Raw genomic sequence first — 26007 nt, 5'->3', positions numbered from 1 at the left:
GCAAAATGTGAATGTTTTTCTGAATGTTTCATCTTAAGGCTCCTGGTAGTTATTCTTGTTCTTTCCTAGAACTCATGTCACTTTTCAATCTGCCCATTCCTACAATGAAACCATCTTCTCCATAGACATAATTCCTACTTTTATAAAGCGCAGAGGCTGACTGGTAAGAGCATTTCTGAGTAAGATGGCAGTTATCACGGGGAGCGTGGAATTTAAATCTATGCAAACTTTCTCACATTCTCAGAGTAACTTCTGCTTTACAAAGTAGATAATATTTCTTGCACAAAGTTAAAAAGATACAAGTATGAACAACTTCTTAAAGTGTGTTTTAATCGGCTAATAACTGAAATAAATGGAATTGACATTTTTTAATGTTTCAGACCAATATGAGAATAAATTGCTGCATTTCCCAAATTACGTTTCATAACCTAATGAAATGTTCAGTGAAAACAGGATTCAGTAGTCACATAAATTTAGTTAACATTGTATGTTCTAATACCTTTGGAGCATATTTAGACACTCAGAAATATTACAATAAAGAAACCTACTTAACCTTTTTTAAAAGAACCCTTCCAAAACTATTTGACCAAAGATTGGATTGAGGGATAAACCTCTTAATGTCTTCTGGAATTATTTGTGAAAGAAGTACACTTTGGAATATACTGCATTATTGGAGAAAGATACTTTACTGGATAAATACTGTTTATATAACATATTAAAGCTGGGGGGAGAATTACCTCTTCATTCTTACTACTCTATAAATTATCCTTGTTTTCTTTTAATATTTCCATGGGATATGAAGTATCAAAGGTGAAAATATCAAACTCATAACCTAACAATTTTCATTTCTGAGGAATGTTACGCCCAGGGCAGTATTTTAATACATACTCTTCAGTATGTTATGCTATTGAAGATAATATTTAGTCTGTACAGATCAGCTTACTTACGTCTGGGGCTCCTTTTCATTTTGTTGTTTTTGCTGGGGCTGAAGAACGTTATTTACCAGTTCAGTGATCCCACTAAAGGGAAACCACCTGTTTAAATAAGCAAATAATGTGACTGAATAACCAAATAAATAAAACAATTGTAGGTCAAATGTTTTCTTATCCATACTAATAAAAATACACAGGCACAAAAGCTACAGCCAATGGAAATATGAGCTCCAATTATCATCCAGGCAGTCAGAATATAGGGAAAATAAGTTTTAACACTTAACCAGTCCACAAGCAGGCAGCAAAAAACTACATCTAGTCAGTATGTGGATGAAGTAAGAAGCTGCGGCCAGCTCTCTTACAAGCCAGAGTCAGAAAGCAGAAGACACACTAGCTGCAGCCTATCCAGTATTAGTGTAAGCTAATACCATCCAAGGTGCAGAAAGCAGAATGTGGCAAAGGTACAGAAGTCAAGCCTACTGAACTCTTAATACGTTTACTTACTGTGTCGGTTGTGGTTTGTGTCCTTCTTTGACCCTAAAAAGATAAGTTTGCACAACTGAGTGCACTGTACTAGGAAGAAATTTCTATCTACAGATCTGTGGTCATATAAAAATGAAAAATGAGGTTTGTTACATAGAAAAGCTTAATGCTTTGGAATTATACATTTGAATTAATCTGACACAAAAAGGAAAAGTTGAATCATTTGTTCTTAATAGATGGCTGATATTAAAATTCTACTGCTGTCCTAATGATTCCATGATTTGGTCCTCAAGTTTTCTGCATATTTGTATTGATATTGATATTGAAGAGTTTAAAATAATTATTTTAAAATATTATATTAAACAGTTACATTTGGTCTCCTGAATATAAGCAGATTCCCTCTTTATTTTTAAAATTTCTTCCTTAATGTAAATTGAAGTAAAGGCATAAATATTTTAAATAAAATGTAGGGTTTTATAAATATATTTTAAAAGCCTTACAAATGGATTCATTTACTTCACAAAGGAGCAGATAAAGGAATTGGGGGATTATGCATCCAATTTATCTAAAAATAGCTACTAAAATAATTACGTATATTAAATTCTAAATATTCAGAAGCTAAAGTAAATTATTCATATAACTATAACAGCCTAAAAATGCATTTAACCTATAATCAACTCAGTGCTTCACTGAAATAGCACTGGATATTTAAAAGGTAGAGAAAGATAAAACACAAGGATAGTCATGCCTCTGAAATGTGGCTTCCCACACTTTGTCTGGAGCTGGTCCTGAGAGATAAACCTATGACTCAGTGATCAGTTGATTAGTTTTTACTTTCCCAAAGAAAGACTAAGAATTGGTAACTAAAATGGGTCACCAAAATCTAGGACTTTCATTAGGAAATTATATTAACACTGTAAATTAAATTCTCTTTTTAGATTAAATTGACTTGTTCATCATGTTCTTATTTTAAATGATATAAGCAATAAATGAAAAGGTATACCTTTACACATTTTTGTGTCCCAATGAATACAATTGGTATTTATATTTCTCTATATTAACTAAAAGAATATCCCTGTTCTCTGTATGAACTTCAAAAAGTACAATAGCTTTAGCCTACAGCTAAAGCTACATCATTTAGTATTTAAATAGAGATATAATGGATTAATAATAAAAGATTATATTTAGCACCAAATATAGAAACAAACAAATACAAGCAAGCTATAGTGACAATGGATTTGACCTAGAAAACTTATCATTGTATTTTTTTAAGAATAAGACACAAAAATCTCTTAACGTTTTAGAACAAAATAGTTCCCATGCAGATAATGACAAAGAAAAATTACCATACCAGCTAATCAAAATGGAGAACAATTCAAGATTATCCTTCACCAAATAATATGTATGATAAAAACAAAAATATTGAAATGAATGCATAAAAGAGGAAAAGATATTTGTTAAAGAAGTCCTGGGTGAGTCTCTACAAGGAATCATATTTGCTCTTAATTAGTGACAAAAATTTTCATCATAAATAAATTTATATTAATTATAAATCAGTTTCTAATTTCAAAATCTGTACTAGAAAATATTAATAGACATAAAAATTTTAATTACCAATTCAGAAATTATTTCTGGGCTTGTAAGATATCTCTATGTGAAATATACAAACATTTACATCAGTGTCCCACATAAAATGTCATAAATATGCAGTAAAAATATTTATCTTGTCTTTAAATCAAGAGTATAAAATTTTTCTTCTTTTGTCCAATATATTAGATGAAATCAAACCTCAAAGAATCTGACCATTATTAAAATTCATGTTGAGATAATAACGTAAGAACTGGTAATATGAAAAAGTAGTTATATATTTCTTTGACAATACATTAACACTATTGACAATGAACTCCTACATTCCTGCATTCCAGAAAGTTGTATGAGGGGCTTCCAGTTTCCAATAAGATACATAAAGAGCTTAGAAATCATCACTCCCATCCTTACAAGAAAAAAAGCTGAACAAACAGAAAATCAACAACTCTTCCTAGAATCACCAAAGAATTTAGGTCACAGAGCAAGCAAACTTGCCATGAAAACTGGAGAAAGAGACAAATGGATACAGATTATCACAGTGTACTAAGCCTAGGAGAAGAAGTGCACAGCTGGGGCCTCTGTCTGCAGGAACACTTTTAACTATAATTGGCTTATTGCTAGACTCACTGTGGACTAGATTGAGAGTTTAAAATTCCAAGGAGTCCCAGTTTTAAGCATACCACTAAACTTCCATAAATTTTATCTCCAAAAGCCATACCAGTTGCTCACTGTGAAGATCAGAGAAAAATTTCCTCCTGCATCCAGCAGGAGGAGGGGAAAGAAAGTATTTTGAAATACTCCCAAAGCTCTCTACTCTAACAATCCTAAACTCAAGGGAAAATATTTTACCAGAGCCTAACCAACTGGCATTTTACCAAAACCAAACAAGCTCTGAGGATACATACCTATTAGATCACCCCCTAGCCTTTTCTGTGGGAGGACAATACCAAACTGGAGCTCCCTCTAGCCTCAACAGGGGGAAGGGAAAAACATAACTCAGGTGCACTAAAAGAATAAGACCTAATTATAGGACTATTGAATGCTTGTTCTGTAGCAACACCTTACCACCAAATCATTAGAGTTCCTGAATAATAACAGGATTACAACTATACGAACTGCAAGCTTTAAACACTATTTAGTAAGGAGTCTCTAGGGCAACACAAAAAGGAAGGAAGACAAAAATAAAAACAATAGAAGAGGATTCTGGAAGATGACAGAGTAGAAAGCAACAGAAATCTGCCCCACCCCACCCTATACAATCTGTCTGATGTAACTATTTGGAAATCTGGAGTCTATTGAAAGCTTTCAACTTCAAAAGAAGGCTTGGACTGTACCTCATTGTAAATTTCAGTCAATTTGCGCTCTTAGCATAGTAGCAGCTACCCATCCCCTACCACCTGCTCCATGGAAAGTAGCTGTTTACCCATTCTTGGAGCAACCTACACACAATTTGCAGGAGCAAGGGTGGGTAAAAAGGACTCTGTCCTCCAAATATCAGATTTGTGCTCTGATCCCTGATTACTGCTTCTCCTCTCAGAGGTGCATACAAAGAGGTAAGAGGCCACTGTTGTTGCAATCTCCTCATTGTTGCAAACCCCTCCCACTTTGGCTAAGGTGACTTCCAGGATATTTTTAAAGAGCCAGGGCATTTCCCCATCCTTTATTTTTCAATTTTTCTCCTTCCGGGAGCCAGATATCAAAGACTGAAAGCAACTGTGTATATGAGACAAAACAGAAAGTCACCACATTTGCCCAGGAAAAGGAGCAGATTCAGAAAAGATCTAAGAAGACCTTAAGTTTACAACACAGCCTGACCTTCAGCACAGAGACAGCCTACAACAAAAAAGAATAAAATAAAATAAATAAAAACAATAACAGAAAATAACAAAACTCAGCAAAGGGGAAGAATATGATTTCCAGGGTTACCACCAGATATTTTAGATTCAAATGTCCAGTTACCAACAAAAAAGTCACAAGGCATACTGAAAAACAGGAAAGTATGGGCCACTCAAAGGAAAAAAAGAACAACAAAAACTGTCCCTGAAAAACACCTGGCGTATCTATTACACAAAGACTTTAAAACAATTATCAAGGGCGTAGGGGACAGGAATTGAGAGATTGGGATTGACACGTATACATTGTTGATATTATATATAAAATAGGTAACTAATGAGAACATACTGTATAGCACAGGGAACTCTACTTAATGTACTGTGGTGACCTAAATGGGAAGGAAACCCAAAAAAGGGGGGATATATGTACATGTATAGCTGATTCATTCTGCTGTACAGGAGAAACTAACACAACATTGTAAAGCAACTATACTCCAATAAAAATCAATTTTTAAAAAATTTTAAAAATAAATAAATAAATTTTAAAAATGCTCAAAGAACTGAAGAAAGATGTGGAGAAAGTCAAGAAAACAATGTGTGAACAAAATGCAAATACCAATAAAGAGATAGAAAACCTAAAAAAAAAAAACGAAAAAAGGAATTCTGGGCTGCAAGTTGTTGGAACTCAGAGCAGGCTGCCCCAAGACATGCCACAATGGCATATAGATTATTTTGAATTAAAGTTACTCGAGAAACAGTCAGTGAGAAAAAAAAATGATACTTAGAAGAAAACACTTTGATCCTTCTCTTCCCCCTGAAAGCGAGAAAGAAATCTCCAATATGAAAGTATCCCCCACACCCAAAGTATAGAAAGCATCCTTATCAACACCCTTATCATCCTTATCAACAGAATTAAGAAATTCAAGGCTAAGAAAACTGTATAAAAAATCTGTGTGACTTCTTCATTAGTCTGCTACCACAAGTATAAGCCCCTTTGTTAAATCTTCACACATAATTGTTTCTTTGTCTAAAATTAACTTATAAACAGTCTGCCTTTTCACTTCAGAGGTTCCATTTCTATGCGACCTCTGTACATACAAATTACATTGTTTTTTTTCTGTTAATCTGCCTTGTGTCAATCATCAGACTAGACTAATTTCAAGTTCAGTGAACTTGAAGATGAAACAATGAAAAGTACTGAATCTGAAGAGCAGAAAGAAAACAGATTGAAGAAAAGAGAGTCTAAGGGACTTGTGAGACACCACTAAGCTGACCAACATAGGTTTGATGTGGGAATTCCAGGGGAAGAGAGAAAGAATATTTGAAGAAATAAGCTGAAATTTTCCCAAATCTGATGAAATACATAATTATAAACATTAAAAAAGATGAAAAATTCCACATAAAATGAAATCAAAGAGACCCAAGCCAAGACACAATAAACCAACTAAATCGAAAAAACACATATAGAATACTATACCCAAAAAGAAAAACAAACAGTCTTCTCATGTGGAAATGGGACATTTTCCAGGAGAGACCATATGTCAGGCCACTAATTAAGTCTCAGTAGACTTGAAAATATAGAAATCATATAAAGCATTATATCTTCTTCAAACACAACAGGATAAAGTGAGAAATTGAAAACAGAAGGAAAACTAGAGAAATCACAAATTTTTAGAAATTAAATAACATACACTTTAAAAACAATGGGTGGGGACTTCCCTAGTGGTGCAGTGGTTAAGAATCCTCCTGCCAATGCAAGGGACACGGGTTCGAGCCCTGGTCCAGGAAGATCTCACATGCTGCAGAGCAACTAAGCCCGCCCATGTACCACAACTACTGAGCCTGTGTTCTAGAGCCCACGAGCCACAACTATTGAGCCCACGTGCCACAACTACTGAAGTCCGCATGCCTAGAGCCCATGCTCCACAACAAGAGTAGCCACGGCAATAAGAAGGCCATGCATCGCAATGAAGAGCCCCTGCTTGTCGCAATGAGAGAAAGCCCTCGCACAACAATGAAGACCCAACACAGCCAATAAATAAATAAATAAATAAATAATTTTTAATAAATAAATAAAAATTTTAAAAAAATGGGTAAAAGAAAACACAAGTAAACTTAGAAAATACTCAGAGACAAATGAAAACAAAACAAAACAAAAAATGTACCAAAATTTATGGGATGTGGCTAAAGCAGTGCTAAGCAAGAAATTTATAGCTATAAACAATTATCGGGTTGGCCAAAAAGTTCGCTTGAGTTTTTCCGTATCACCTTACGGAAAAATCAGGAAAAACGTCAAAACAAAAGCCTAATTTTACAACTTATGAAACTGGAAAAAGATACACAAATTAACCCAAAGCCACCAGAAAGAAGGAAATAATAAAAATTACAGCAGAGATAAATGAAAGAAAAAATACAATAGAGAAATTCAATGAAACTAAAAGTTAGTTCTTTGAGAAGATTAACAAAACCACAAATTTTGTTGGATGGACTAAGGAAAAAAGAGAGACAAATCAAATTACTAAAATCACTGGGATAATTCCCACTTGATCATGGTGTATGATGTTTACAACATGAAAGCATTCTTGAGATGGTTGGTAGTAATGCATTAATGCATAAATATATTATTAATATATTTAGTGAAACTGAACCACACTTATAAGTGGTTAAGATGGAATATTTTATGTTCGTATCTCACCACCAAAAAAAAAATTGAAAAAAATTTAAGGACAATAGAGGAAATTTTAGCCTCTGACACCACAGTTACACCAATCAGTAAACACAGTTGGATAAATATAAAATCTGACACACTAAAGGGCTATCATTGGGTCTATCCACCTACATTCCTTTTATCCAATAAACACTGTCTAGTTTTCAACAAAAAGTACAATGCATTTTAAAGGCAAGAAAAAACACAGTCTGAAGAGACAAAGCACACATTAGAAACAGACTCAGATAAGGCAAAGATTTCAGAATTATCCAATTAGGAAAAATAAATACATTTAATATGTTAAAAGTGCTAAGGGAAAAAGTATACAACATGCAAAAACAGATGGGTACTGTGAGCAGAGAAATAAATTGTTTAAGAAAGAATGAAAAGGAAATTCTAGAAATAAGTAACACTAACAGAAATGAAGAATGCCTGTGAGGGACTCATCAGTAGACTACATTCAGCTGAGAAAGAATAAATAAGCTTGAAGATATGTCAATAAAAACTTCTAAAACTGAAAGGCAAAGAGAAAAAAGAAAGAAAAAGATAGAACAGAGTGCCCAAGAACTGTGGGATAATTACAAAAAGGTATAAGATACATGCAATGGGAATGCCAGAAGGAGAAGAAAGGAACAGAAGAAATACTTGAAGTAATAATGAGTGAAACTTATCCAAAATCAATGACAGACTCCAAGCCACAGGTCTAGGAAGCATGAAGAACACCAAGCAAAATTAATATGAAAAAATTTTTTTACCCCTAGGCAAATCCTATTCAAACTGCAGAAAAAAAAAAAAAAAGAGGAAATTCTGAAAGAAGCCAGAAAGAAAACAAACACCTTACTTACAGAGAAACAAACATAAGAATTACTTTGGACTTCTCTTTTGAAACTATGCAAGCAAGAAGAAAGTGGAATAAAATATTTGAAATGTTGAAAGAAAAAACCTACCAGCCTAGAATTCTGTGTCCAGTGAAGTTATTCTTCAAAAGTGAAGGATAAATATACCTACTCAGACAAAGAAAAATTGAGGGAATTTGTCATCAGTAGACCTGCCTTGCCAACAGTGTAAAAACGGGAGAAGAAAATGATATAAGTTGGAAACTAACATCTATTTAAAAAAACAGGAAGAGCATTAGTGAAGGAATGAGGGCAAAATAAAGTCTTTTCTTTTTCTTATTCTTAATTGATCTGTTTGTTCAAAATAATAGTAGTAACGTATTTGATGAGTACAGCTTAGGGATAAGTGAAATGAATGATACCAACTTTTAAGATACATGAGGGAAAAATTAGGGACACCCTTTTGTAAAGTACTTATACTACCCCTGAGGTGGTATAGTATTATCTGAAAGTAGGCTTGGATTAGTTGTAAATTCTTGAATACATTGCAGACTATTCAACAACCACTAAAAAACATTACTTTTAAAAAGGAAGTATAATTCATATGCTAAGTGAGAAAGAAAATGATAGCTATTAATCCAATTATATCAATAATCATTTTAAATGTGAATGATCTAAATTCACCAATTAAAAGGTAGAAACTGTCAAAGTAGACCAAAAAAAGAAAAGAAAAAGAGCACCAACAATGTGTTTTCTACAAGAAACCACTTTAAATAGAAAGACGGTAAAGTGATGAAGAAAGATATACCATTCTAACACAAAGAAAAAGAAAGCTGGAGAATCTATACTAATTTCAGACAAAGTCACCTTCAGAGCAAGGAAAATTATCAAAGATAAAGACCTGCACTCCATAATGATAAAGGGGTGAGTTTCCCAAGAACACATAATAATCCTTAATTTGCCAAGCCTAACAACAGAATGTCAAAAATACAAGAGGAAAAAAATGTCAAAATACAAGAGGCACAAGAAATACACAAATTCACTATTACAGTTAAAGACATCACACTTCTATCAGTAATTGACAGATCCAGTAAGCAGAAAATCAGCAAGGATATAGCTGAACTGAATAGCATCATCAGTAAGATAGATCTAATTGACATTCTATAATACTTCATCCAATAATAGCAGAATACACATTATTCTCAAGCTCATGGAACATTTCATCTCAAGTGAAAATAAAAATGTATCAAAATTTACAAGATGCAGCTAAATATGTTCTTAAATGGAAATTTCTAAGATTGGATGCATATGTTAGGGAAAAAAGAAATATCTAAAATCCATAAACTAAACTTCCACCTTAGGAAACGAGCGGGGGGGAAGAGCAAATTAAATCTAAACCAAGCAGAAGAAAAGAAATAATAAAAATTAGAGCAATACAGTAACAGACAGTGGAGACAGTGTCATCCATGTCATCCCTGTGGCTGAAAGGTATGTGATTGGCAGCTGTATTAAGCACATTCCAAACACAGGATGTACTATAACATAGTTTCTTCAGCAATTGCTGAGAGATGGAAAAGTATGAATCTATCAGAGCAATCCTTGGAAACGTTAAAGGAGCGCTATAGTTATGCCTGTCCAGATTTGATAAAAGAATTTAACAAGTATGACACAGATGGAGCAAAGTGGATTAAACAGTATACTGGAATTAATGCTATCTCAAAGAAAGAATTTTCCATTGGTGTTGGTTATTGAGAGATTCTTGGGACCTGACTTTTTTTTTATCTAGAATTTGCAACCCAAGGTTTTACTTAGCCTGTCTCAGAAGTTGTAGATGAAGTATTAGGTGGGCCAAAAGTTTCGTTGAGTTTTTCCCGTAACATGGCTCTAGTAGCACTTAGCTGTCTTTAACTTCATCTGAAACAATTTTGTTATATTGTATGTGACAGCTGTCATATCAGCGTGCATTTTAAAAAAGACTCGTCAAAATTGGTGAATTTTTGTGTAGCCATTTTAATATCAAAGATGGAGGAAAAACAGCAACATTTTTGGCATATTATGCTTATTTCAAGAAAGGTAAAAAGGTAACTGAAACACACAAAAAGATTTGTGCAGTGTATGGAGAAGGTGCTGTGACTGATCTAAGGTGTCAAAAGTGGTTTGCAAAATTTCGTGCTGGAGATTTGTCACTGGACAATGCTCCACGGTTGGGTAGACTGTTGAAGTTGATAGAGATCAAATCGAGACATTAATTGAGAACAATCAATGTTATACCATGCGGGAGATAGGCACATACTCAAAACATCCAACTCAAGCGTTGAAAATCATTTGAACCAGCTTGGTTATGTGAATCACTTTGATATTTGGATTCCACATAAGTTAAGCCAAAAAACCTTCCTGACCATATTTCCTCATGCAATTCTCTACTGAAATGTAATGAAAACATTCAGTTTTTAAACAAATTGTGACAGGTGATGACAAGTGGATATTGTACAACAATGTGGAACAAAAGAGATTGTGGGGCAAGTGAAATGAACCACCACCGATCACACCAAAGGCTGGTCTTCACCCAAAGAAGGTGATGTTGTGTATATGGTGGGATTGGAAGGGAGTCCTCCATTATGAACTCCTTCCAGAAAACCAAATGATTAATTCCAACAAGTTCTGCTCCCAGTTAGATCAACTGAAAGCAGCACTGAATGGAAAGTATCCAGAATTAGTCAACAGAAAATGCATAATCTTCCACCAGGATAATGCAAGACTGCATGTTTCTTTGATGACCGGATAAAAACTGTTACAGCTTGGATGGGAAGTTCTGATTCATTCCCCATATTCACCAGACATTGCACCTTTGGATTTCCATTTATTTTGGTCTTTACAAAATTCTCTTAAAGGAAAAAATTTCAATTCCCTGGAAGACTGTAAAAGGCACCTGGAACAGTTCTTTGCACAAAAAGATTAAATTTTTTGGGAAGATGGAATTATGAAGTTGCCTGAAAAATGGCAGAAGGTAGTGGAACAAAAGGGTGAATACATTATCCAATAAAGTTCTTGGTGAAAATGAAAAATGTGTCTTTTATTTTTACTTAAAAAAACTGAAAGCACTTTTTGGCCCACCCAATAAATAATTCACAATTGTCCTACTGACGTCAGATGTCCTCTCTACAAGAACATTGTCCTCTCTGGAGGGTCAACCATGTTCAGGGACTTTGGACATTACTTGCAAAGAGATCTGAAAAGAACTATAGATGCCAGGCTGAAATTAAGTGAGGAACTGAGTGGTGGTAGAAACCTATCAATGTACAAGTCATCACACCCAATATGTAGTCACATGCAGTTTGGTTTGGAGGATCCATGCTAGCTTCTACACCTGAATTCTACCATGTATGCCACACCAAAAAGGATTATGAAGAAATTGGGCCTAGCAGGTGTCATCACTATCCAGTATTTGGAGTTAGGTCATAAAACTGACTTCATAGTTATTGGGTTTAGGGAGTTGAGGAATCTTTCTGATTGCCTTTTTTGTCTGGATGCCTGGTTTTGAGGTTTTAAACCTGAATTGAAATAAGACCAAACTCAATTACACAGGAATATTTTAGTAAGTTTATCAACATGTAAATGTAGAGGAGAGCCAAAATGATTACATGTTTTTCTTCTGATTCAATATTTGAGTTGTATGTGTAACAAAAAGGTGTTAGTTCTTTCTGTGCCCTGATAGGTTCTATATTATTGAGTTAGCCAAGATTTGATGGGATTTATCAGTGTGTAGATAGCTCTATAAAGCTTAAATTGTACACTTCTAAGTGTACAATACAAGAGCTTGTTTATATTTCATACTTTTTATACTTTGAGGGAAAAAGTCACAGAAAACTAGTATTTGAGGAAAAAAAGTGACCAACTAAAGAACAAATTCAAAATGTAGCCTATGACACTTGGCGTAGACACACGTTCATGGGATTGCAGTTATTATGAATTGCTTCCATACCCTGTGTCCCTCAATGGTTTCCTTTGCAAGTGCTTTTGGAACTAAGAAGCTATTATCTTGGATTAACTGATGCCTGCTAGTTCTTTCCGTTTAACTCTCACTCTGTTTCTTGCTTTAAAGGAAAAGTAAAAACAAGACTGTCGGACTACTATTGCAGTTCTATAGTGTCATTTTTTATTTTAAAAAATGAATCATTTGATTACCAAAATTGGTAATTTTTAAAGCCTAACACCATTCTAATAAAGGCACATATTTCTTTTTCTTTTGAATACTTGTTTCAAGTTCTTTTAAGTTAATAAATCTATTTTCTTCAAAAAAAAGAGCAGACCTCAGTGAAATTTAAAATAGGAAATCAATGGACAAAAATCAACAAAACCAAAAGCTGTTGTAAAGACCAATAAAATGATAAATCCCTAGCTAGACTGCCAAGAAAAAGAGGGAAGACACAAATTACTAATATCAGAAATGAAAGAGAGTCCATCACTACTGATCCCATGACATTAAAAAGATTAAAAAAAATATTAAGAACAATTCTATGCCCAGAAATTTAATAACTTCCGTGAAATTGACTATTCTCTTGGAAGATACAATCTACAAAAGTTCACACAAGGAGAAATAGATAATCTGAATAGGTCTACATCTATTAAAGAAGTTGAATCAATAGCTAATATCATTGCAAAACAGAAATCACCAAGTTCCTGTGATTTAGTAGGAATTCTACCAAATTCTACCAAAATCTGTAAATTCTACCAAACATTTAAAGAGGAAATGATACCAATCCTCTGCAATCTCCCAAAAAAGGAAGCCAAGGGAACATTTTTAAACTCGTTCTCTTAGAGCAGCATCACCTTAATATGAAAACCAGGCAAAGACATTAAAAGAAATGAAAATTATGACAAATGTCTCTCATGACACAAATGCAAATATATTCAACAACATATTAGCAAGTTGATTCCAACAATGTATAAAAACAATTGTACACCATGACCAGGCTGGATTTATCCCAGGTAGGCTGGTTCAATATTCGAAAATCAGTTCATGTAATCTAGCACATCAACAGACTTAAGAAGAAAAATCATATGATTACATCAACAGATACAGAAAAGGCATTTGACAAAATCCAAGAACCATTCATGATAAAAACTCTCAACAAACAAGGAATTGAGGAAATATCCTCAATTTGATAACAAAAAAACCTACAGCTAACATCAGACTGAATGATCAGAAACTGAAAGCTTTTCCCTTAAGATCCAGGAGGAGTTAACAACAAAGAGGTCACACAAGGGAATTTTTAGGGAAACTGTTGAAACTATTCTGTATGATACTGTGTTGCTGGATACATGACTACAAAACCCACAGGGAAACACACACACACACACACACACACACACACACACACACAACCCACCAAAAAAAGTTATAAAGAGTAAACTTTTATACACACACATTTTTTAAAAGTCAATCAGAAGGACAGGAAAATGTATAACATAACTTCACTGACAGGGATGGGGAGGGGGATAAGTTGCTGTCCTAAGTAACATTAGGAAAGGACAGTTTAGAAAACTGTAGCTCTAAAGACAAAAAAGAACTATACATAAATACTGTAATCTATTTGGCAGATTTGTTTCATATTGCACAGGTTAGCAATTCTGATACTATTCTACATGTTTACCAGGATTGAACAATAAGTAAATAAGTCGTTGATAATGAGTCCCAGATTTCTGACTGTCAGAGAAAGAAGTTAAAAATAAGCAAAGAGGGGAGGCTAGAATGGACTCTGCCTGCAGTGCTGGGTTTAGAGTCAAAGATATTAGTCTAAAGTCATGCATATGTTGCCACTTTTATTCAACATAGTTTTGAAAGTCTTAGCACAGCACTCAGAGAAGAAAAAAGATAAAAGGAATCCAAATTGGAAAAGAAGTTGTTAAACTGTCACTGTTTGTAGATGACATGATACTATACATAGAAAGCCCTAAAGACACTACCAGAAAACCACTAGAGTTCATCAATGAATCTGGCAAAGTTGCAGGCTACAAAATTAATACACAGAAATCTGCTGCATTTCTATACACCGGCAATGAAAGAAAGAGAAATTCAAGAAGCAATCCCATTTACCATCACATCAAAAAGATAAAATACTTAGGAATAAACTTACCTAAGGAGACAAAAGACCTGTACTCTGAAAACTATAAGATGCTGATGAAAGAAATCAAAGAAGACACAAACAGATGGAAAGATATACCATGTTCTTGGATTGGAAGATTCAATATTGTCAAAATGACTATACTACCCAAGGCAATCTAAGGATTCAATGCAATCCCTATCAAATTACCAATGGCATTTTTCAAAGAACTAGAACAAAAAATCTTAAAATTTGTATGGAGACACAAAAGACCCCAAATAGCCAAAGCAATCTTGAGAAAGAAAAATGTAACTGGAGGAATCGGGCTCCCTGACTTCAGGCTATACTGCAAAGCTACAGTCATCAAAACAGTATGGTACTGGCACAAAAACAGAAATATAGATCAATGGAAGAGTATAGAAAGTCCAGAAATAAACCATGAACCTATGGCTAATTAATCTACCTAGAAGGGAGGTAAGACTACACAATGGAGGAAAGACAGTCTCTTCAATAAATGGTGCTTGGAAAACTGGACAGTAACTACATGTAAAAAAATGAAATTAGAACACTCTTTAACACCATACACAAAAATAAACTCAAAATGGATTAAAGACCTAAATATGAGATCAGTCACTACAAACCTCTTAGAGGAAAATATAGGCAGAACAATCTCTGACATAAATTGCAGCAATATCCTCTTTGATCCATCTTCCAGAGTAATGAAAATAAGAACAAAAATAAACAAATGGGACCTAATTAAACTCAAAAGCTTTTGCACAGCAAAGGAAACCAGAAACAAAAAGACAACCCACAGAATGGGAGAAAATATTTGCAAATGATGTGAGCGACAAGAGATTAGTCTCCAAAATTTACAAACAATTCATGTGGCTTAATATTGTCAAAACAAACAATCCAATCAAAAAATGGGCAGTAGACCTAAATAGATATTTCTCCAAAGAAGACAAACAGATGGCCAATACACATATGAAAATATGTTCAACGTCACTAATTATTAGAGAAATGCAAATCAAAACTACAATGAGATATCACCTCACATCAGTCAGAATGGCTATCATCAAGAAATCCACCAACAGTAAATGCTGGAGAGGATGTGAAGAGAAGGGAACCCTCCTACACTGTTGGTTGGAATGTAAATTGGTACAGCCACTGTGGAGAACAGTACCTGGAGGTTCCTTAAAAAACTAAAAATAGAGTTACCATATGATCCTGCAATCCCACTCCTGGGCATACATCAGAGAAAAACATGGTTCAAAAGGATACACGCATCCCAATGTTCACTGCAGCACTGTTTACAATAGCCAAGACATGGAAGCAACCTAAATGTCCACTAACAGAGGAATGGATAAAGAAGATGTAGTAGATACACACAATGGAATATTACTCAGCCACTAAAAAGATTACAATAATGCCATTTGCAGCAACATGGATGGATCTAGAGATTGTCATACTGAGTGAAGTAATCAGACAGAGAAAGAGAATTATCATATGATATTGCTTATATGCAGAATCTAAAAAAAATGATACAAATGAACTTATTTACAAAACCAAAACAGACTTAGAGAACAAACCTAGAGGAAAGGTGGGGAGGAGGGATAGTTAGGGAGTTTGTTAGGATTAACATGTACACACTGCTATATTTAAAATGTATAACCAACAAGGACCTACTGTATAGCACAGGGAACTCTGCTCAATGTTATATAACAACGTAAATGGGAAAAGAATTTAAAAAAGAACAGATACATGTATATGTATAACTGAATCACTATGCTGTACACCTGAAACTAACACAATGTTGTTAATCAACTGTACTCCAATATTAAGTAAAAAGGTAAAAAAAATAAAGCCATGCATATTTACATACTATAGACAGAAGTGATAAATGATAGGTAGGTAGATACAGAGAGAGAGAGAGAGGTTTTGGGTTTGTCCCAGACTACCACATTAAAGCAAATATCACAATAAAGCAAGTTACAAAATTTTTTTTTGTTTTCTAGGGCATATAAATGTCCTGTTTACACTATACTGTAGTCTATTAAGTGTACAATAGCATTATATCTAAAAAAACAATGTACATATCTTAATTTAAAAGTACTTGAGTACTTCCTAGGTGGTGCAGTCGTTAAGAATCTGCCTGCCAATGCAGGGGACTTGGGTTCCATCCCTCCTCCAGGAAGATCCTACATGCCTTGGAGCAACTAAGCCCGTGCGCCACAACTATTGATCCCATGTGCCACAACTACTGAAGCCCACGCACCTAGAGCCCATGCTTCGTGACAAGAGAAGCTACAGCAATGAGGAGCCTGTGTAGCACAACAAAGAGTAGCCCCTGCTTACCACAACTAGACAAAGCCCATGTGCAGCAATGAAGACCCAACACAGCCAATAAATAATTAAAAGTACTTCGTGCCATAAAATGCTAACCATCATCTGAGCCTTCAGCAAGTCATAATCTTTTTGCTGATTCAGAGTTTAAATAGTGCAAGAATTATCAACATGTGACAAAGAGACATGAAGTGAGCAAATGCTGCTGGGAAAATGCATCAACAGACTTACTCAAAGCAAGATTGCCACAAACCTTCAATTTGTGGGAAAAAAAAAAAAGCACTATCTGCAAAGCACAGTACAGTGAAGCACAATAAAATTATGTATGCCAATACACAGATAGATAGAAATACATAGAAGTGTTGTCTACATGAGTTAGTAAACATACATATATTTCCTCACTATGTCCACTGAAAGGGCCTAAAAACAGTGACATCCCAATAACAATGAGCACACCTAGCACCAGATCTTGGCTTCTATGCACCATTTTCCAACCAAAGGAACCAAGGCTACTTAGAGAAATAGCTTAATTTGGGGGCTAGGAAGGAAAAATACAAGATGAACATAGATTATCTTGTATTGCCAGAAAGTAAGAAAAAGAAAATGAAGCATATCAATGTCATAGAAGCCAACCTGAAAGAGCTCTCCATGGTCAAAGCTAGAACAATTTGAGGACAAAATAAATAATAATATTGATAATAACCCCCCAAATAAATATCCATGAACTCATATTGATATAAACAGAGAAGGGACATATCTTCCTTACAGAAGAATTCCAAATAATAAATGTAAAAGGTATGAGGCAAATATAAAATCACCATTAGAATATCACAGTAATAACTGCTTCAAATAAGATGGTGGTCACAACCTAGAAGAGAGAGAGAATATTTGCAAAGCCTCAAAGTATCTCCCCAAAAATATTTATTAATCACTGTGATTTTAATATATGTCCACAAATTCTATGATATTCCTCTATCAAAGGTGGTGGAGTTTAACTCCTCTTCCATTACATGGGGACTGAAATTAGTGAATTACTTCTAACAAATAGAGAATGGAAAGGGAAAAAATAGTAACTTTACAGTGGAGAAACTTGAGAGACACCACCCTAACCATGTGATCAAAGTTAACCCACTGATATAATGTAAGGCCACTGTGGAATTCTTCCCAAAATTCATAACCGAAGTCTAATCATAAGCAAACATCAAAACAAACCCATGTTGAGCAACATTCTATAAAATACCTGACCAGTACTCTTTGAAACAGGAAAACCATGAAAACAAAGATTGACTGAGAAACTGTCACAAATTGGAAGAGACTTAAAGAGACATGACAACTACATGCAGCTTTGTATCCTAGACTGGATCCCAGAACAGAAAAAGGATATTAGCAGGAAAAATGGTAAAATTCTAGTAAAGCCTACAGTTTACTTACCAGTGCTTTTTTTCCTTTGCTTTTCGTACTGGCACTTTTATCTTAGCTTTGATAAATATATCATGGTTATATAAACTGTTAACATTGCAGAAAGCTAAGTGCAAGAGATACAGCAACTCTCCATACCATCTTTGCAACTTTTCAGTAAATCAAAAATTACTTCAAAATGAAAATTTGGAAGAAAAAAAAAAAGAATGAATGAAAGAATGAAAGACCTTCCCACAAAGAAAATTCCCAGGCCTACATGGCTTCAATGGTGAATTCTATCAAAAATTAAAGGGATAAATAATACTTATCTTTCATAGATATTTATCTTTCACAAAATCACACATCTTTCAAAAATTGAAGAGGAGAGAACACTTTCCATCTTGTTTTATAAAATCAGCATCATTACTCTGATACCAAAACTAGTAAAAGCAATTCAAGAAAGGAAAACTACTAACATCCCCTATAAGCACAGATGCAAAAATCCTTAATCAATCAGCAAACTAAATCCAGCAAAATATAAAAAGGATAATATATCATGACTGTGGCAGGCTGAATCTACAATGGCCTGCAACCTAAAAAGCAGAACAACAAACCAGAAAATATATATCATCTGACTGGTGTTTTGTAACAGATAAGATGTGCCAGTTATTGAATTATTATTTCTCAGCTCCAAACCTACCCTTCTACACTTGACTGTGATTCTGATGCTGGGATATCACCCACCACCCACTTCTGCTTTGTCAGCTGGCCCTATACTACTCTGCCATTAGGAGGTGCTAATGGGAGACTATAAGACTGGATGAGAAAGAACTTGTACTCTCCTGTTTTTTCAAAATGTGTGCTTTCTGTTCGCTTTCCTCCTGCTTCATGTTCTTGTTAGCAACATTTTCTTCTGTATATTCTGACCGATAGTATATAGACATGGTTTTTACACAAATGGTCTGTACCTTATTTTATCTCTTACTTGTATATCTTGTATATCTTTTTTATATCTTTTTACTTGTATATCTTTTTTTCTGTATTGTTGCATATAGAATTATTACATTTATACTAATGAATTCATTATTACTTCGTATGGATATGCCACAACTTATTTAACTAGATTATAGCTAAACTTTTGCTATTATAAACATATTTTTGCGCATGTCACATTGCATATGTGGAAGTGTAGGATAAGTCCCTTGAGGTGGAACTGCAGAACATTTCAAATTTTGTTCAATATTCCCAATTGCCTCTCTAAAGTTGTATTTTTTTTTTTTTTTTTTTTTTTTTTTATTGGCTGTGTTGGGTCTTCGTTGCTGCACACGGGCTTTCTCTAGTTGTGGCGAGGGGGGGCTACTCTTCATTGTGGTGCGCAGGCTTCTCATTGCCGTGGCTTCTCTTGTTGTAGAGCACGGGCTCTAGGCACGTGGGCTTCAGTAGTTGCAGCACATGGGCTCAATAGTTGTGGCTCACGGGCTCTAGAGCACAGCCTCAATAGTTGTGGCACACGGGCATAGTTGCTCCGCAGCATGTGGGATCTTCCTGGGGCAGGTATCGAACCCGTGTCCCCTGCATTGGCAGGCGGATTCTTACCCATTGCGCCACCTAGGAAGTCCCTCTAAAGTTGCATTAATTTCTATTTCCACTAACAGTGTATGAGAATGTCGCTCCCACATCCTCAACAAGACAATTTATCCAACTTTTTAATCTTCACCAATTTTATTGTAATTTTAATTTGCACTTGTTTTACTATGTTTCGTTTTCTTTGTACTGTCTGTTCACACTTGAGAAGAAGAGCAAAGCTCTGCACTGTATTCGGGTGTGTAAGTAAGCATGACTATGGGGCTCAAGATAACGGCAAACACTCTAAGAACAAAACTAGAGATCAGCAGCAATGCATGGGCAGCTTCCCAATAAGATCCATAGGAACCCCAACTGGCTTCTCAGTGGTGAGTTCAGCAGAAACCCCCAAAAGTGGATATCCTGTGAGTTCTGAGGGTGTTCACCCAGTTTCCCATAGAATTCAATAGCACATTCCACAGGTGACTTCCTAGCAGCTTTCCAGTAAGTCAGCCAGTACCCCAGCCTACTTCCAAGAAAGTTCAACAGTACTCCCCCAAAGCAGATTTTTGGTGAATTTCATCAATACCTCAGCAAGCAGTTTCACTCCCAATAGCCAGCCTCCAGTGGAGGGTTTCCTACCTATAAATGTGCTGGCCCTTGGTAACCTGCCCACCACCTTCATCCTGTCAGTACCCAAGTGGAAAGCTTTCAATCTGCCAGCCCCAGAGTGTGGCTCTCCTCTCACCATACTCCCTACTGACAATGGACCAGATCTGGCCCAGGGCAACCTAACAAACCTCTCTCCACTATCCAATGGGCTACAACTCCACACTCTCCAACAAGTTCTGAATCCCAGCCTTGAGAACGGACCTTGGCTTCCAAGTTTATTCTTTCCTTGAGTACTTCCTCAGTCCTAGGGTATTCTTTTTTATCCTTGTTTAGTACGTAATTCTCTATAAATAGTTCATTTGTTACATGAAAACTTCCCTTTTGAAATTTTTGTATCTCCTGACTGGACCCTGATTGATGACGGACTGAACAGTTAAGGGGACAAAGAATTATTTATCTATATCTGTAAAAGAAACAACAGAAGAAGATATATCCATCATATATGTACCCAAATACATCAAACAATAAACAAATCTGCAGTAATAAGCAGAAAAATCAGCAATTATAACTGAAAATGTAAATACAGCCATCTCAGAAACTGCTGAAACAAGTACACAAAAATAGATGACAGAGAGATAGATAAAGGGATAGAAGAAAAGAGGGAGGGAGAGAAGAATAAAGATGATGATGATAACGGTAGATAATAGATAGAATATAATTAATAAATCAGGGCTATTATGCTCAAATTATTAGATTAACCAAGAGTGATTGGAGTTAGGAACACAAGCATTTGGTTTCATTCCCTCACAAAAACTACCCCAAAGAAACAATAATAGTGTTTTGTTTGTTTATCAATAGAATGGGTTAGGATCTGTCAAGGGGGAGGAAATTTCACTCCTACCCGTCCGGAGTTCTTTTGGCTGGTCTAGTAATTAACTTGACATAAGACAGATTAACAGGAGGAAAAAAAACTATTTAATTCATATGCATGAAGGTCCCATCGAAATGGTTCCTCTGAAGTAAGTAAAGCATAAGTAAACTTTACTTTCCTCTAAAGAAAAGTAAAGTTTACTTACCATTTTTTTTATTTATCAGCTTTAGACAAAAAAACAATTATTTGTGAAGATTTAATAAAACAAAAGGACTTGTGCTTGGGGTTGCAGGCTCAGGAAGGCTAATAAAATTTGTTTATACAACTCTCTTAGCCTTGAATACCCTAACTGTTGATAAGGATGCTTTCTATCCTCCTGGTATAGGGAGGATACCTTCACATGGGAGGTTTATTTCCTGCTTTTAGAGGGAAAGAGGCAGCTCAGAGTATCTTTTTTAATATTTTTTTCCTCCCCAGCTATTTCTCAAGTCATTTTAATTCAAAATAATCAATATGCATTGAGGCATATTTTGGGCCTGTCCTGGACCCCAACAGATACAATGGCAGCAAAATTTAGTGAGTTGCAAAGCAGGCAGACAAGTGGTAACTGACTTCAGCAGGCCCAAAAAAGCTGAATCTTAAAGTAGCAGTGAAGAAAGCAAAGAAGCAAATTAACATCGTGGAACTCCACTAGTCACAAAAACTGGCTACACCAGGTATCTCTAGAAGTAGAAAGTAAAAATGGGACTAAAACCAAGTTGAAAGTTTCTTTCCGCACAAGATTAGGACCCAGATTCCCGTACTCATTCCATGCCTCTCCCCATCCTCAGCAGAAGCTTAATAGCATCTTCTCTGGAGAGGGTAAAACAGAGATGACTAAACTAGGGGATACCAGCAGAGATGAAGGCAAGAGCAATATATTGAACACAGAGAAAATAAATGAAATCTTATATAATGAATGTTAAGTCTCTAGCTTAACAACATGGCACTAGCACCCAAGCATATGTCCTCTAGCATAAAGTCTGGGAGATCCGGCTCTGGGAAATCTAGTGCAAGGAAGCAACCTAGCTATATCACAGACCTTAGAAGGGAAACAATGTCTAAAGAAAGAGGAGGCTAAGGATATTATAAAAAGATAGTAAAGTAAAACTAAGCAATCAAATATTTATAATATCAGAATTGCAAAAAAGGGAGAAGGGGCAAAGAAAAGAGACCACACAGTGAAAGACTTCTACTCTCTAATATAAATGTAAACAAAATGAACTAAGATAGAACAGAGACCAAAAACTTTCTTGCTGCCTCTGCCTCTGCCTCTACCTCTACTATCAGTACTTGAAGCTGCTATACCACCTGCCCACGTCTCTTCAGGATCCCCATTTAATCTGTACTTCAGTCACTCTGACTTTCTTTCAGTTTCTAAAATGGTCCAGGCACCTTTCTGCCACAAGATCTATGTAAATATCTGGACATATTTGGGCAGAAATGTGAAATTTCCATTAATAACCACATAATTTCCTAAATAATTATGTGGTTATTTTATGTGTTATATTTTAACATTTGTATACATCTATAAATGGACCGGTTTTTTTTTTTTGCATGTTACTCACAGCAAACAGATCAGTGTTTTAGAAATGATGGTTCCAGAACCTTAGCTATTGCTACCTTTGTCTGTAAAAATGAGCCACTATGTTTATGGATAATGGAAGAGAACGCTCGTCAAGCTGTTAGTAAAGTGATTGTCAATGAATGCGGAAGTCCTTTCCATATTAGTGGACAAAAGTCACATAATCAATCCGGATGATATATGTGACAACTTTTCAATGCCAAATTGTTCTCCCCTAACACCAAAAGATGTTGCCTCGATGCCACATGGTATTTGCACAGTGAATGCAAACGTACATTTTTTTCTAAGTTAAATCCATAGATGACAATAAATCTATAACGGAATGTAAATTCAAAACAAAATGACTTTATTTCTTCTTTTATATTAACATAAGCAACAAAATATTGACTGTATCATTTAAAAACTATAATCTTTTCTTCATATATCTTTTCCCAAATTTCTTTCACTAGTTACTCAAGTTTATCATTATCAATTTAGTGTAAAAATCTACTTCCTAACCATTTTCTGAGGGAAAAACAGCAACAATGTAAACTCAATTGAGCATTAATTTGTGTAAGATAGCTGATGAACAAAGAGAATGGGCTCAGGAGAATTCAGATCGGACTAGTTCCTATTTCTTAGCTATGTTACCTGGTATTCATGTGATTGTGAGCAACACATTTTATTTCATTGAACCTCCTTTTGCAATTAATAAAATTATGTCAAGACTAGATAAAGGATTAAACAAGATATTTGGAAAGTGCCTGGCACATAGTGGTTACTCAATAAATGAAGGCACACTTTTCAAAATTGAATTTTCTTTTCAAAACTAAATTCAAAAAATTTTAATTATCCCTGCATTTAAAGTATTTACATTTCATTTCTATGAATAAATTCTGCTTAGGGAAGAACAACAGATAAGTGGGGGAAAGTTTTGGAAAAGAAACTTTTCACAGCATATTTTTATAACTTTTGTATTATATTGCATTGTATTACATTACATATATGTACTGAAATAAATCCATAAAATAGTAAACCAATATATCCAAAACTATTAAATAAATGTAGCACATGAAGTCCTAATAATTTTATGTTAAGTGAGCCCCCTGAAAGCAGAGATTATGTCTTATTCATCTTTGGGACCCAAGAATTTTTTTTTTTGGACCCAAGAATTTTTTTTTTTTTTTTTTTTTTGGTTTGTTTTTTTTTTTGAGACGGGGTCTCGCTATGTTGCCCAGGCTGGAGTGCAGTGGCTATTCACAGGCGCGATCCCACTACTGATCAGCACGGGAGTTTTGACCTGCTCCGTCTCCGACCTGGGCCGGTTCACCCCTCCTTAGGCAACCTGGTGGTCCCCCGCTCCCGGGGGGTCACCATATTGATGCCGAACTTAGTGCGGACACCCGATCGGCATAGCGCACTGCAGCCCAGAACTCCTGGGCTCAAGCGATCCTCCTGCCTCAGCCTCCCGAGTAGCTGGGACTACAGGCGCGCGCCACCGCGCCCGGCTGGACCCAAGAATTTTAAACAATGCTAGGCACAAAGTAAATATTCAAAAATATCAGGAGAAATGGATGTGTGGTTGAGACCTCTATATACATTTTGGTCATATTTAAATGGTAGCAAAAATAAGACTGAAGATGGCTCTCTACAGTTTCTAGCTACCTAAATTACATAGTAGAACATGAGTACAACTTAATTGTGCTATCAGGGAAACCAAATACAATCGATTCCCCAAATGATACATTTAATGTCTATATATAGAGAAACAATCCAAAATAATACGGTAATTTGCCATAGCATTAAACATTTTTTAAAAACTATCATTAATTTTTAGGGATTTATAGAGAAAAATACATTTCTCAAAATTCTAAAAACTGCTCACAAGAAAGGTCATTACCTCTTATAACTGAGAAAACCAAATAAATCATAAAGAATGAAAAACTATTTTTCCATAGCACAAGAATTAATAATCCAGAGTGGACAAGGCAACAAATTAGACCATGACACACACATGCACGTTTTGAAAATCCTTGGCATCATCATTTTAAATCATACAGCCTTGGGTCCAAAAGAGACATTAAGATATTATCTGGAAGATTAGCTCTAAGTTTTTCATTTTTTAAAGATTTTAAGGTTTTTTTAGAGACAAGCATGAAATACATCAAAATATTATTAGTATTTTTATTAGAGTGGCAACATTGTCGGTGACTTTACTCTTCCAGCCTCTATTCTCCAAATTTTCTCTAATGTAATTCTATTTTCTCAAAATAAAACGTATATAATATTTTCAAGATATCACCTGGTTTAAAAAAGAAGAAACCATCCAGTGTACCCTATGCGTATAGGCAGTTTAAAGATTAAACAATCTTACACATTGATATGTAAAATCTATTTTCAAAGTACCCAAGAAAGGGGATTTACAATTAGCACCACCTGTTCAGCAAGGGAACTTGCTAAACAAGCTCTTTCTGCCTTCGTCACTGTGACTTAGATTGCTCAAAGAACAAAAATAAATCAAAAAACGTATGTGTGCCCCGATCCTTTGAAATCCGTAAATTCTCTGCGGAGGTCATTAGGGGAGAAATGGTGATAGGATTCAGTATACTGGTCCTGTTTGAAAATCCTAATTTGTTCTCCTATCGTCTCTGCTATCAAACGAAGCACTGTCCACAGGCAGGTAGCCAAGCAGCCAGGTGAACTGCACCAGTCACTCAGGCATTTGCGCATGTCTAAAACACTTTATATCCTTTTATGATAAAATTACTCAAAACATAAAGAAAGGAAGTAGCAGCAATAAAGCATGCTGGCATAGCACAGGTTATTTATTCTGAACAGGATGGCTGACAAAGGAACCTGCTGTCACAACATATGAGAGCACTTAAAATAATGAGGTTTTTCAGAAAGAAAAAAAACTTAAAAGGAATAGAGAAAGACATTAAGTGTCTGATCCCATCCACAAGATACTCCCAAAGACAGTGAGGATGATGAGGATTTTAATCTGACACACTGGAGGTTAAAAACATGGTCTCCCAATTTAATTTTTCATTTTTATATGGAAAAGTATAAGCTTTGGAGTCAAGCACACTGAGGTTTGAATACTGGCTCCAGCGTTCACCTGGCAAGTTACTTAACC

The 26007-nt window shown here is 35.2% G+C and overlaps 1 protein-coding gene and 1 pseudogene across 23 annotated transcripts in view; one reads left to right on the top strand and one right to left on the bottom strand.

Annotated features, from left to right (window-relative positions):
* The window catches only part of RIMS2 (regulating synaptic membrane exocytosis 2), a 577683-nt gene that overhangs the window by 470227 nt on the left and 81449 nt on the right, over positions 1-26007 (bottom strand). For 8 of the 23 annotated variants that reach the window (XM_057735252.1, XM_057735261.1, XM_057735257.1 and 5 more), the window contains exons 2-3: positions 1437-1469; positions 948-1034 (exon numbers count right to left, since the gene is read on the bottom strand). The exons of the other annotated variants lie outside the window; for them this stretch is intronic. In XM_057735252.1, the coding sequence (XP_057591235.1) occupies positions 948-1034; positions 1437-1469 (120 nt within the window). The remainder of the gene's footprint in view (positions 1-947; positions 1035-1436; positions 1470-26007) is intronic. 23 annotated transcript variants of the gene reach the window in all.
* On the top strand, positions 9123-11839 carry LOC130853331 (actin-related protein 3-like; annotated as a pseudogene).

This window comes from Hippopotamus amphibius, chromosome 5 (assembly GCF_030028045.1).
Source record: "Hippopotamus amphibius kiboko isolate mHipAmp2 chromosome 5, mHipAmp2.hap2, whole genome shotgun sequence".
NCBI lineage: Eukaryota > Metazoa > Chordata > Mammalia > Artiodactyla > Hippopotamidae > Hippopotamus > Hippopotamus amphibius.
This window is presented reverse-complemented; position numbering and strand designations above follow the sequence as displayed.